The 14,770-nt window shown below is 35.6% G+C and overlaps 1 protein-coding gene and 1 long non-coding RNA gene across 3 annotated transcripts; both read right to left on the bottom strand.

Moving 5' to 3' along the window:
- Positions 1 to 1,570: 1,570 nt before the first annotated feature.
- On the bottom strand, positions 1,571 to 3,092 carry LOC131014306 (uncharacterized). The gene is made up of 2 exons (XR_009098167.1): positions 2,108 to 3,092; positions 1,571 to 2,034 (listed from the first exon to the last, which is right to left on the bottom strand). It is a non-coding gene; the product is annotated as an uncharacterized LOC131014306 (long non-coding RNA).
- Positions 3,093 to 3,839: 747 nt separating this feature from the next.
- On the bottom strand, positions 3,840 to 14,458 carry LOC131014304 (sterol 3-beta-glucosyltransferase UGT80A2-like). 2 transcript variants are annotated; one of them, XM_057942240.1, is made up of 14 exons: positions 14,089 to 14,458; positions 13,707 to 13,885; positions 11,970 to 12,209; positions 11,696 to 11,807; positions 10,223 to 10,393; positions 8,861 to 8,924; positions 8,257 to 8,314; positions 7,974 to 8,151; positions 7,667 to 7,797; positions 6,733 to 6,835; positions 6,563 to 6,639; positions 5,878 to 5,925; positions 5,631 to 5,780; positions 3,840 to 4,208 (listed from the first exon to the last, which is right to left on the bottom strand). In XM_057942240.1, the coding sequence occupies exons 1-14, from the start codon at positions 14,264 to 14,266 to the stop codon at positions 4,044 to 4,046; spliced, it is 1,854 nt and encodes a 617-aa protein (XP_057798223.1). In that variant the 5' UTR covers positions 14,267 to 14,458; the 3' UTR covers positions 3,840 to 4,043. The 2 variants fall into 2 exon arrangements, with proteins under 2 accessions (XP_057798223.1, XP_057798222.1); XM_057942239.1 differs by having other exon boundaries at positions 3,840 to 5,780; positions 14,089 to 14,453.
- Between the last annotated feature and the right edge of the window lie 312 nt (positions 14,459 to 14,770).

Below are 14,770 nucleotides of genomic sequence, written 5' to 3'. Positions count from 1 at the left end.
CTCATCCCAAGCCTTCAGCATTTCCTCCACCTCTGGTCCTTAGCCATAATTAGACTTACCCCAAGTCAGTTGGTAAAATCTTTCGATTCTAACTTCTCTATTTCTGGTGTTTCTTCAATTGGTTTCTTCTGAGTAGCACGCTCTCTGAACAATTGAGAGAGCAATAGTGGATTAGTCGCTTCTTTGACCGTGGCTCCTGTCATTTGCCATATGGAACCTTTCAGTAACTAGGGTGGCGTGAGCAACCTTGGGTACTTATAGAATATGAATAGCAGAGAGATTTTTTCTACAAGTTATAAATATATATAACTTGTAAATGCCTCAGGGCGAAAAATTCACTAGTAAAATGTGAATTACAAAAAGATCCGTAACAACTAATTCTAACATCACAAATAGGTGGGAACACTGCTGAAAAAATCACAATGAAACAGATCACAATCCACACAAAACACTCAAAACTATATATACTAGACATAATAAAAGATTCTATTGTACGAAAATAAGAGATGCTATGTAAAATGTTGAAACAACAATCTCAACGACAAAGACTCTGTCAAACAGTTTGCTTTTCTTTGGTTGCTCTCTATCTTGATGTGTAAGACATGACTCATTTTATAGACGTTTGAAACCCTTGAAAAGCAGTCTTCAAGATTAGTTACAAGCCACGACTGAATTGCATTGAGTGTGAGTTATAGCTTGTTGAAAACATGCTCCTCAACTCCCACTACTTTGTAACCACTCATCCTTTATGGTTACATGCAATATCCTTTCACTTGAATGCCTCTTTGACCTAGCCTTTATTCTTCATTGATATCGGTAACAAATGTTACATGATACTTCCTCCGTCAACGATCAATGTTTCCCAACTTTTTGGGTGCGAGTTTTAAGAAATATTAGGTGAATGTGTTGTGAGTGAAGTTTTGATCCCACATTAAAGGTATTATTATGGAGTAGTATTTAAAAATGTGTGGTGGAGGAGTGAAATTTAGGTCCCACATTAATAAATGAAACAATATAATCGCATGGCCATTTTGAAGAAGGAAACACAATATTTGGCCACTAATTGAAAAAACACAAAATTTGGCCACTATTAGTGTCATATGTGCCTAACCCGCGCGGTAAACCCGAATTCGACCCAAATCCAATCCGTCCTAATTAAGGGCAAAATAGTCTTTACACGTAATAAATGGCTAAATTTTGTATTTTTTCAATTAGTGGCCAAATATTGTGTTTCCTTCTTCAAAATAGTTATTTTAAAAGCGCTCTTTTAATAAATTATGTTTTTAGTGGAGTTTGTGTCCACATTAAAGGTGTTATTATGAGGTACTGTTTAAAAATGTGTGGTGGAAGAGTGGAGTTTAGATCCCGCGCGACGCATTAATTGTATTGTGAAGTAGTGTCTAAAAATGGAAAATGAATACTTTATGACATTAAAATGGCAAAAAAGGAACATGCCTGGACGGAGGGATTATTACATTTAATCTCTTTTTTATGTATTAATACTACAAAACAATAATTTGTGAAGAAATGACAAACAAATATGAAGCGCATAGATTTATTGTAGGCAAAATGAGCGATTTCATGGGGGGAGTAGTGGTATTATTATTTGATTGAAAACACGAAATGTGTCTACAAATGCAGAGACAAATCAAGGTTGTGATCTCTGTGGCGGGTCTCATAATGATAATCCCCATAGACATAGGGATAGGGTTGAGCTGAATAATCATCAATGCATCTAACCCTACTCCTCTGCTCATGCGCATGCGCAACATTGTATTGATGATACAACGCCACCTCTTGGAAAGATCCGAAGCCACCGTATTGAATGCCGATGGGATAGTTGATGAGTGGCGGCGACGCCATTAGAGCGTAGTCGGAGGCACCCCTTTTGCTCTTGCCGGCGGCGCTTCTCTCTTTCTTGTGGGCGTTTTGGTGGCCGCCTAAAGCTTGCGAGCTGTGGAACTTTCTTGAACAATATGAACATGGGAAGAATTTTGGTGCATCTTCTGCTTTATTTGCTAAACTCTCCATTTCCTGTGGTTACCAAATCAACTAGTTTAGAAAATAGCAGTGAATTAGTTGAAGAGATGTGCATGAGTGAACAGACCTTTAATTTAGAAAAGTTTTCAACTGGTGCAAGAGCTACTGTTTGGCAAGAATTTGAAGATCTTGGTTAAGGTTGGAATGTGTGTGTGTGATTTATAAGATAGTGTGTGCATTGGGATTTGAGACAATTGGCACAAGAGAGGTGTATGTATGGGCCCACATGTAAGAGAAGAGATAAGAGAAGAGATAATTAAATGCTCAACTGCGAGTGCAACTGTAGTTTTTGAACAGAGAGTGATTGGAGAGAGATAGAGAGAAGGGAGAATACATCCATTTGTGTGACTGTGAATTAGAGTAGGTGTTTGCCTTTTCAGGCAAATTATAGATTATAGATGGTGCATGTTGTTTATCTTTCAAGGCTAAGTTCAGATATTTGTTGTGTCATAATCTTGGTGTTATCTCGTTCATAAAAAAGAGTGCTGAATTTGAGGTTTTTCTACAGATTCAAGTAACCTGCAGCTATCCAATCTGCAGCATGTAGTAGAATATATGCCCATCTACACCATGTTCTACAACTGTTGTTTCTCTCTCTCTCTCTCCCTCTCTTTTTTTAAAAAAACTTAATCTTTCATGCATCAATAATAAAATGTTTATCTTCAAGTATAGAAATCTTCATCGTAAATGAAAAGTTATGTTGGTTTTGTTTTATTATTATTTATTTCTATTTTATTTATTAATTAGGGGAGGAGTATAGCTGTACAGGAGTATGCGACACCTACAAGACAAGTATATATGGAGTAAGCTAGATTCTAGATCCTTCATATTCTCAACATTTAGATATGCTCTTCTTTTTTTTCTATCTCTACATGCCATATATAGGAATAATATAAAATTACATTTATATATTCCATGATTGGATCTTCAAACTTCTCATTCGGTTCAATTATATTTTTTTTCCCTTAAAATTACATACTCACACTGTCACACCCACCCATACGGATAACACATAGTACTAAATTATTCGTACTCCGGAATTATTAGTTGGAGCCTTTTACCAACTGAATTATGTCTTAAAATTATTATGGAGTATCATTTAAATCTATATATAGATTTTTTTAAGTCTTACTATCTATCAATATTACATCATTAAATGGCTATCTCAATTATCAACTAATACAAATATAATGACTGAATTAAAGTGACAAAAGTTGTTAAAAAAAACTGACAAAAGTGAAGTTTTGTAGACATATTTATTGCATTATATTCCTACAATATGCTAGTATCCAACAATTTGCACGTCTCTCTCTCATAAGTCATAAAGGGTTATGGGGCAAGGCAGTAATTGCCCCATTTTTATCCTGACTCTCCACCGCCAAACCCTATCCAAGTACTTGGTGGGTGGTCCATTTACCCAAATTTGGCATCTTCTGGGTTTAAGAATGGTTCTCCAGCTTTTGTAAAGCAAAGGACCAACTTCTGCACCCTCACCTCTTCCACCACTACTATACAATCTTTTTTCGTCTTTCATTCACTTCACTTGTTATTTTTTTATTCTTTCTTATTTATATTTATTAGGCTACTCGTCAATTTTTTTTAATGAAACAATCTTTACTCAAACCACATGGGCTGCTCAGATTTTATTTGACTTCATCGTCTATGGCATTTTCTAATGTCCGACGCAGAACAAACGCTACATTCTCAAGCATCCAAATGTATATTCTGAGCCTGGATCATTAATTTCCAAGAATTAATTATTTCATCTACATGCTGCTATGCATCTTCAACCAAGTATGTAAGGGAAGTTTTTTGTGATTTCACCAAAGACACGCAATTCGAATAACAAGTATTCAACACCACCTTACATTGCCAAGACAAAAACACTTTGATACAACACCAGGGATGCGGTATTGTGGCAAAAGGTGAGAAGAATCATAATCGAATATTGATAGTTGACAAAAGGATCAACATAAGAGGGAACAAACCTCATCTATCAAAACCTAGGAACAACCAAAGCATGTGCGAACCGAGAATAAGCTCGATTTTGTAGGTCTGCGATCAGGCTCGAGATTTTTGCACAGATGTTTGAGAAATGCATTCACAGCTCCACTCACCCCATCTTCATTTTGCATGGCTTTTGCAAGTTCAATTGCCTGCTCCTTGACCTGCAAAAAGTAGACCTATTTTAAAAATCCAGACAGACAAATCTTCTCCTATGTTCACCAAAATTGTTCCATTTTCTGAAGCTAACATGCAGAAGTTCTCAGTTATACCTCCATTATAATGAAAGTAAGTGGAAGACTGAACCATCAAACATTTCTTGAACAGTATCTTTTAGATGGGAGAAAGCAAAAACATCTATAAATATAATATGCAACCCAAAAATAAACAATTTGCATCAGTAGCTCAGTGATTAGCGCGCCACCCTACTAGGTCGTGGGTTTAATTCAATTGGATGCTATATATATATATATAGGAGAGAGAGAGAGAGAGAATGGATCCAGCATGTGTTACATTTATTTGTTCATGGATTTATTCATGTGTCATTCTCACTATATCCCAACCCTATAGGAGTGGGATATAGTGAGAATCCTCCTTAATCTAAAAAATAAGAATGCATCTAAGCCTTAAATAAAAGAAAATATGAAGGTTAAGTTACAAAATCAGGTCAACCCACTAATAAGGTAAAACAGACCATTTACCCACCGATTTACTTTCCCTCTTCTACCAAAATCCCTAATTTTCCGCTTTTCTTATTCATCGCTCGATTATTATTTCATAGATCTGTGGATCTTATTCAAGTTTGATATGTTCTTTGAAATTTCAAAGATTCAAAATGCATAAGGACTACAATTTCATAAACAACCTATTAATTCCATGAACAAAAAAATTACACTATTAAATTCTAAATACATAAGATGAACAACAACTATGATTCCATGAATAAGGACACGAACTTTATGAACAACATATAATAAAATCTTGTTAAAAAAAACAATACATTCATAAATTATAATAATAAATAAGAAATGGATAAGACTCGCAGAAGCTATAAAAAATTAGGAACAAATTAAGGATTTGACTTTTTACTGCGAAATATATGTTTTGGATGATATGTTCCTATAATTAAACAAGTAATGAATCCCTTCAATTAAGGATTCATGGTTATGATAGGTGCAACTTTACAAACATAGCCTTAACATGAAATAAAAAACAATTAATTTGAATAATATCAGCCATAGATTTGGATATCTCACGTCTCAACATGAACAAATCAATGTAACACATGTCGCAATCAACTAATGTGGTTATTCATTTGTACATTGATTTGTTCATGTCGCCTGTCGGATTTATGAATTTCATGGATTTGTTCATGTGTAATTCTCACTAGAACCCAAACCTATATAAAATAATGTAAAAGACCATAAGTCTGATGTAGTTCTCCTTACCCCTACATATGAGCACTTTAGATTCATTTCATGATTTGTACATGTGTATTGAAAAGGTTTCTTGCTAGCTCTTTTGTGTGTAAGCTGTTGAATAATAAAAAAAAGTAGAATTAAAAAAAAAATCAGAGCCAAGAATACCTTTGGATCTAGCATAAAGTTGATTGCATCAACCAACTTTTTAAGTGAAAACTCATCAACTGGGATCGGGGCAGGACCAACACCTCTGGCATGGACTCTCTCTCCCCAGAAAGGTTGGTCGCCAAAGAAAGGGATAATAGTTGTTGGACACTGCATCGGCAACATCAAATAAATAAATCAATTAAGTTGTTAATGACTAAGTTGCACATGCAGAAAGACCGAGAGCACCAGTTGAGCTAAAAAGTACCGCAGCTTTAAGGCCAGCAGCAGTTGTACCGGCTCCCCCATGATGCACCTATAACAAATTGAAATTAATTTTTTAACCCAAAGATGAAGTTTGGAGTCACCTTGGCACTGCACAAATATGATTAGCAAACAACCGTAATAAATTAAAGATAAATCAAGGCACTTGAGGAGCAGCTTGAATATATGAATAAAGCTCCCTGTGCGACACAGCCCAGTATTGGCAACAAGCAGGGTTACAAGATAGACGCTACTCCGAATAATGGGGAGGAAGAAGATTTGACAGATCAAGATTTGCATGATCCCATCTTATTTGTCTCTTCTGAAATGAGGATAATGAAGGTGTCGCATGAAAATAAAAACCAGACAATTAATAATTAAATAGTATAATTTTTTATTGCAGAATAACACATGAATTTGTGGATTATTGAGGTTTACTTGGATGAAGAGTGAACTGAGCGTTATACTGATTTCTCAATTGGTTGGTTACAAATGGTTGGACTTATGTTGTTTTTAGTTAGTTATTATATTATTAATTTTTATATGGTAATTGAATTATTATTTATATAAAAATAAATACAAAAAATGTTCCCATGCGATGCACGAGCGCTAATACTAGTCTTTGAATAAAGAATGTGACCAACTCATAATCAAGTGCTGATGCCATAAATGAGCATAGAATAACTAACCACAGCAGAACATTGCAAGAAAAGCCAGTCATGAGGAACGTTATCCAACAGGTACACAAAGTCCTTCCCTTCTGCCACTGCAAACAATCATTAGATTCTGAATGAGCTAAGAAATGTATACAATAGATATCAAGTGGAGTTAGTGAATAAGATCAAAGAAGGAAACTCACAGTCACCAAGGCCACCCCAGCCTTTGTTAATTATGCCCCTTTGCTGAGTTATTTCTAAAGCCTCCACAATTATTTTTGTCATTTTCTCTGGTTCTTGAACAGGCTGAATGATTGAAAAGAACAGTGGAATTCGATATCATTATTATTCACAAGAAAGAAGGGATGCTGCAAAACATAAATACCTTCACAAAAGATAAGTAGAAAATTAAATAAAGGATAAGCATTCTTCATGGTGGAGCAAGAGCCAAAGGAGATCTTACTGCAGAGCAGAATGCCATTATTCCTTTGAGGGGATGTTTACTTTTGAGGATTAGCCTCGATAGACAAAAATAGCAAGGCTACTCCCTTGTTTATTAAGATGGATTGAAACTTTGGGATATCCGAATGCCCTTGATAATTGCTATGATTTGAGCTAGTTTTACTTGATTCATATCCCATTGAAAGGGTGAGGTTGGAGAAATTCTAGTATTGAGGAATGAGGATAAAAATACTCAATCATGTATCTTATCAATCATGCAAAATGAACACCCCCCTAAGGACATGAAATTCTAAGTGTGCGCTACCTAAGAAAAGACTATTTATCTTCATAGTATAGTATCTTCCCTAATTGGCTGTCCAGAGTATCCATTCTATTAATAATTTGAATTTTCGTTAGTTGGTTTTCTAAAAGTGGAAAGATTCTTTTGAATAAAATGAAACACTGATAATGATCAACAATATTCTAAATGCTGGTAAACCACAATAATAATAGCTCTAACATATCATGAGAGCAATCTCCAAATAATACAACAAGACACCTCTTCAAAACCAAAATCTAAGAAAAGAAAAGCCTAAATTGATCATTTACATAGTACAAATTACAAAAAGAAAAAGAAATCATAGAAATAAGAAATCGGTAAATGAGAGTTTGAGAGGCTGGACATTGGATACTCACAAGACTGCCAAACCCAATGTAGATAGGCTTTGGACCAGCTTTAAGCCAGTTTAAAAGGGACTCGGGTGGCTCGTAATTTGTTGCAAGATCAAGGAAGCAGAATCCAACCACATCAATCTTTGGTCCCCAATCTGCCACATAATATTGCTAACAATTAGCAAATCTAATGCAGACATGCTACGGAACCGTCTTTTACAGATTAAATAGAATTCATACGCTGCAAAAAAAGGAATTCAGAAAAAGATTACAAGTTTGGAAGTTCTAGTTTAGTTATGAGATGTGCTTGATTCACTAAGAATATGAAGACCTTTTGGTTTGGGAACAAGATGAGGACTCCAGATATATCCGTATGGAATATCAGATTCAGAGCCTTGTGATCCACTCAAGTATGTTACTGGGCGTAGCTTGAGCTTTTTTTTCCTAACATCATTTATCATATCTCTTATTCCTAGCCAGATCAAGGAGTCAACAATCTGATAAGATAACTGCAAAACAATTCAGTAAACATAATTAAATTACAAAGTACAACCATAACATTGTTAAAAAGAAAATGTAAAATGCACTAAGAACAAAACAAAGGAATGACTTACTCGATATCCAGCTGACTGCTTAACACGAGATAAAGGATGGGGGAATTCGCTGGTTGGCCTGGCAGATAAAACTATCATTTAAAAACAAGAAGGTGACTGTGGAGAAAAACAAAGATATTTGTCATTAGGGGCAGAGCCAAGCCCCAGGCATGCCCGGTGATCGCCTGGAAAATTATTTTACATTTTAATGTTGTATTTTGTATTTCTCTCCAGTTTATATATATATATATATATATATATATATATATATATATATATATATATATATATATGGGAGCGTTCCAATGAGATCCCTTATATATGGTGAGATCATATACTGCCTTATTCAACACTATATATTGTCTTATTCATTAGTCTCACGATCTCACCAAAAATAACAATCTAATTGGAACCTACCCCTACACACACACACACACACACACATATATATATATATGTAATCTTGCCTGGCAAATTTATTTCAAAAAATGTAAATGTAATACATCCGTCCAGTTTTTAAAATCCTAGCTCCGTCTCTGTTTGTCACAATTCTATGTCAATTTTTTTTTTTCAACAATAAAAGAACAAATATATCCATTGACAGAATCACCAAGAGAAGACTTACGTCCATGGCATTGTAAAAAATATATGAATTGGTATCTTCAACGCCTCTGCAACATGTATATGACCTGTAGTTGTCTCAAGGTAAGTAGGTTTATAATTAAGGATGATGAAAAATTCTGCATTTGATTGTGACCCTTAACATAACTTCAGAAGCACCCACCACACTAGCACATCACTCTCATTGCTTGGAAATGTCATCATAGAAGGTCAAAGCAGTCAGGTTTTCAAGTTGTTTTGGTTATTGAGCAGCAATTTAGAATGTGTCATCAGTTCATAGAATATATAATGTAATTGCAGTCGCCATCCCTGGATGGTTTGTGCATGTCAGCTTGTGGAAGAATGCAGTCGTCAACTATTAATTACTTTATTTTCAGTTATTTGTCTTTTTGTTTTGGATTCTAAAGCTCAACATGAACTTGGGCTTTAGAAATTAGGTTATTGTTACTTATAGCACTCCAATAAGCTAGTAGCGGGTCTTTCGTCATTTTGAGTTTTGGGACGGTTTTGCAGTAGGCTTCATTGGAAGATTACTGTTCAGTTATATCCTATTCCATTGGTTCTCTTTCTACATTTATCGCCTATTCTCCTTAACTCTATCAATGTATAGAATTTGGAGAAGAAGGAATACAAACATGTGACGTAACAATTTAATAAATGTTATGTATAAATCATCAAGGCCCCGATGGGATATTTGAAATGAAGGCGAAAGCTCATGAACTTAATTTGAAGAGAGAGAAGTCAAGTGAAGCACAGAACTTGGAAGTATACTGTTTTATTTCAAATATTCTAGTTACCTCAAAACATTAGTAAAAAACAACCACTACTATGCCATGCCATAACAAGCCATGTCCACCGATTTGCTTAGTCTGACACCATTTTCACATATATTCCAGGATGCTTGAATTATTGTGGTGTCACCAATGTCTTGTCAACATGCATGAACAAGCAGAGTAACAAATTGGGTAGGTGAAGAAGCTTAAAGGACGCTGTTTCATCCCCTAAGAAAGTAAATAAGAAAATCAACCTTGCAGTGGCAGCACAGAAATATATTAAGTGGTAAATCAAAGTCACACTACCCTTGCAACCTCATTTTTCATCTTAATGTCTCCATTGAATCTATAACTAAAAGGTAAGCCCAATGATAAAGCTAAACTCCATAAAGTTGCCCTTATACATCTCATAAAGATACCCACTATCAGCCCATATTAACAACTTGTTGGAGAGGCATATCCATAATCCATCTATAAAAGTTCCTATGAAATTTATACAAAAATATAACCATATAAGTAGCCAATCAATAAGAATAAGGAAAGCTAGCTACAAGAGAAACAAATAAGAGGAAGCAAATGTTATGTAGTCTAACCATACGCTGGAGGATTAGCAATAATTGCGTCTGCCTTGAAAGGAATCCCAGAATCACGGTCGGGCTCTTTGCATGCTGGAAGTAGAGAGAAAATGATTTCCTTCATTTGATTTCTTTGTACAGGTATTTCAGAAGGCCCAGAAGGTAAAAACCCTTTGTTTTTAACCATGTCTACAGAAGAGAATAATAAGCTTATTAGTTCACTTTTTAAAGGTCTAAACTGGTCAGCACCCATTAAGTTAAGAGACATTCAGACTCAAATATTGCAGCGAATTGTCAAGCAGAAACTGAATATAGATCGTAATTCTCTTGTATAGCTCTTTTCTGCTGTTTGAACAGAACCGAAGAAAGAAGATGCTTGATGCATAGAATAACATGGAGAACATGCTGAACAAAAGGAAACACTTTAAGTTACATGATTTAGTTTGCCTACATGCTGTTCTTCCTACACCTAGAGAAAAGTTGGAAACTATTACGTTAGAAAGGAAAAAACATAACTAAGATGATAAAGAAGACGAGGGAATGCACGAATAGATGAGAAATTGAGAATCCTGTCTCACAAATCAATTAGCTCTAATAAAGCATAGTAGAAGAAGAATGAGGAGCATGGTAATATCCATAAAGTTCAGTAACACGGAACCTCAACAAATGACTTCAGTACCTAAGTTATGTTGATAAATGCTTTGGAGCATGACGATAATCAACATAGCTTTTTACATATAGCATCAAACTCTAATTTATTATTTGGAACTATACATGCAGAAATTACTTAGTGGAACCTAGAGACTCCTGAAGATGAGAGATTGGGTCAAATAGACCATGGAAGCATGAACTCATTTAAAAGGGAGCTAAATGCAAAACTTCTACCAATAATTAGATATCTAATTCGTCAATGAAATGCAAGCAACCGTTGCTCGAAATAGGGGAGCCTTTTATTGTTATTTGTTAGAGCATTGACTCCAACAAAGAACAAGAAACCGTAAAGGCGTAGGAAGTGCAGAAGAAGTACAAAATTTAGCAAAAATACACTTTATCAAATTGAAGGATTATTTAGGGCTTCTCATTGGAAAAATTGAAAGAGTTGGTCCTCCAGTTGGGCAAAAGATTTACTCTGCAGTGACTTTAGGAATAAATATATGGGTGGGTATAGTTAAAAACTGATAATAGCTAAGATTTCCATTAGTTGCTACAGTTTCTAAATGTTGAGTAGAATCTAATATAAGAAAAGATCATGACTGTTTAATTAAATATGGCATGCTTTGCTTCAACTATGCATCACCCATTTGCACATAAACCCCAAGTAGCTTGGAACCATAAACAAGTGCACTAAGTTCCACAGACATAATTCCCAATTGATTGTCATATCTGTTTGAAAAAATTATCATGAAAGGAGGGAACCAAAATACTGAGACATGCACTCTATCACAGAACCTAGAGCTGATAAAAGAATGTTGTTAGGACTTAGGAACATACATCCTGCAAGAACTTTAGGATCACCACCAAGAGGGTAGAATTCCAACCCAGAAGCCAAGACAAACTCTTTGAAATTGGAATGAGTGGCCAATCTAACACGATGGCCATAATCCTGCACCCAAGTATCTGAATCAACAACTTCATATAGAACTTGGGTTTGGGGGTTGGGGGTTGGGGGTTCCACTCTTCACCGTAATTTAAGTATTTAATCAAGCTTTTGTTTAATTTTCCTTTAACTATATAATTGAAGCTCCATTTAGAACTACTCGTATACCTGTAGTCGCTTTCCAATGGCAACAAATGGCTGGACGTCTCCACGAGTTCCAACAATAAGCATTACAACTTGCAATGGGGGAATATATTGAAGCTCTGTTGCATCAATAGGCTCTTCATCCACTTCATTATACACACTTTCAGTATCAATTCCAAGAGTTTGAGGTTCAACATCTCCTGGGACTTCAAACTCTACAGTTCCGTCATGTTTAACAGTAGCTATTCTGCTCAACAAGCTGAGCTGCAGCGCTTTAAATATTTAATACAAATACAAGGCGCATTCTATATAAGAATTTTGGATGCAGTCTTTGACTATCAAACGAAAACTCTAAGACATGTAACAGATATATAGTGTGAACAGAGACGGATCCACGTTGATTGGTATGGGGGCACGTGCCCCCACAACTTTTTTTTTTTTTAATTTTATTAGTTATATATGTATATTTATACAAATATGAAGTATCCCATATTATACCAATTCTAATTCCAAACACTCGGTGTCCTCACATTTTAGTTTTGCCATTATTAATTTAATACGCATATGTATAAAGCATTTCAATATCGGTGCAACCGTGTAGAGAGCAAGTATTTAATATTTCGTATTACAATATCGTCGAAGCCTTCAACCTTTCTCATTTGTGGTCCTTTTATCATCGTATCGTCGAAGCTTCCCGAGTCCCGAGCAAGTATGATTAAATATTTCATATTATAATATAAATAAATTAATAAATTTGCACTCTTCAGAGAATTCTATTTTAATTCTATCGAGAAAGAAATTTTTGATAGTGTTGATAATGAGTCAATCATGCAAATGTTTCAGTCAATGAAAACTCATAGGTTTCAATTGTAATAGACGTGGATTATTATGTAGTAATAATTTTTTTAGCATATTTTTTATATATAATTATTTTGTGCCCCCGTACCAAAAAATTTCTGGATCCGTCCCTGAGTGTGAAATTCTGTAATATGTATTCCACCAAAACAGATAGGATTTAAAAAAATATAAATAAAAAAAAAAACATAGAATATCTCCTAAAGCTCACTTATGACTACGAACAAGTGCTTGGCTAGTATGTTTTGTGAAAGAGACAGCAACTAATTTTAGCCATACAAGCCTTGGCCTGTTGGCCATATTCAAAGCTAGCAAAATGAACTCCGAAGAACCCACAGATAGCTTTGATTACATATCAACAGCTTTCTGGACAAATGCAGGCAAAAAGCAAGTAGGCTATGTGAAAGTTTCTTAAGTATATTGCTTTATATAGACTGCAATATGATACGCTGCATCTAGTGTTTGAAACATAGAAAAAACGTAAAACTAGTTGACCAATCTCTAGTACAACACTATAAAAGAATCTCTACCCTAAAGAAGAGAATTTAGTTAAGGAATAACATTTCCTGATAAAGGTATTTATTTAGCATAGAAACACAGGAATTATTAGATAATCAGATGCTAACCTCTCACATCATCAATAAAGCAACCGGTCATGTACATACATTGCTAAATGGATAAATTATCTAAGTCTCTTATGAGGACGGCATCTGTATTAGCTAAAGAGTGCTTAAAAAAGAACCTACTCGTCTCAAGTGTTGGAAATTTTCTATTTCAGAAGAATTACATTTGCAGCATTAAACACGCAACACTATTTAATATTTATTGATCAATGTTATAAAGTTACTGCAATGACATAATCCAATAGTTATGCACTAAATGAACCATTTGGAAACAAATCTTTACCTTCTCCTGGACAGAAATTTGGTTGTCATAAATCTGAGCAGCCTCTTCAGGGAGTATATTATAAAGTCTTTGCCCCTCAGTCTTTGATCGTTCCAACACCGAAGGCGACTCCAATTCCCCACAATTCAAAATTTTTGCAGGCGTAGTATTCACTCTAGTGAAAACTGCCTCTCCACCCCCTGCCAATTGAAATCATAACTAGTTCTAAATTGAGCAAATCCTATAACTCAATAGATAAAACTCAAACGATCCAAGCAACATAGCCCCAACCAACACAATCACTGAACATCGTAAAAATAAAAATCATCAAAAACTTCTTCATCTAACTAAAGTTCCACAATTCTACCACTCACTTCAGTAAATACTTAAGCCCTAACTTCACCTGAAGAGTTGCTTCGACCATTGGAAGGCGGAGAAGCGGTAGCAACATTCTTGGCGAACTTGACGGAGACATCACTGGAGCTCGAAGAAGAGGTCGCTTCTCCTCCTGCCCGTCCCATCGGCAGCGCCACCGTCAACGGCGGAGTCCGAGGATGATCCAGATCTGCGGAACCATCCATAAACAATTACGGATAGTTCTATGCATGTGTAGAAGCACCAGTCAGTGCGTTGGCAGTTGGCAATGTGTGCAAGTAGTCAGATAGAGAGAGAGGGGGAGAACACGGTCACGTTCAGAAGTGGGAGAATCTGCTGGAAGCTTTAACAGAAAGATAACTGCAGCAGTTTTGGAACCGGGTCATCAGCATGTCCACGCGATGATTGGCGCGTGGGCTACAGCTCATTAATATGTCAACATTGTTTGCCTATTTACGTAACGTGATTTTGACTTCTCGAAGATATTTACTACTCCCTCCGTCCACGAAAAACATGCCACAATTTCCTTTTTCGTCCGTCCACGAAAAATATGCCACATCCATTTTTAGTAGTAGGGTCCACACTATTCCACTCACATTTAAAGTGGGACCCTTACTCCACTACCAACTTCACTCACATTTTATTAAAACCCGTGCCGAAAGCAAAGTGGCATGTTTTTCGTGGACGGAGGGAGTATTTGAGATTAGTTT

This window comes from Salvia miltiorrhiza, chromosome 3 (assembly GCF_028751815.1).
Source record: "Salvia miltiorrhiza cultivar Shanhuang (shh) chromosome 3, IMPLAD_Smil_shh, whole genome shotgun sequence".
NCBI classification, from domain to species: Eukaryota; Viridiplantae; Streptophyta; class Magnoliopsida; order Lamiales; family Lamiaceae; genus Salvia; species Salvia miltiorrhiza.
This window is presented reverse-complemented; position numbering and strand designations above follow the sequence as displayed.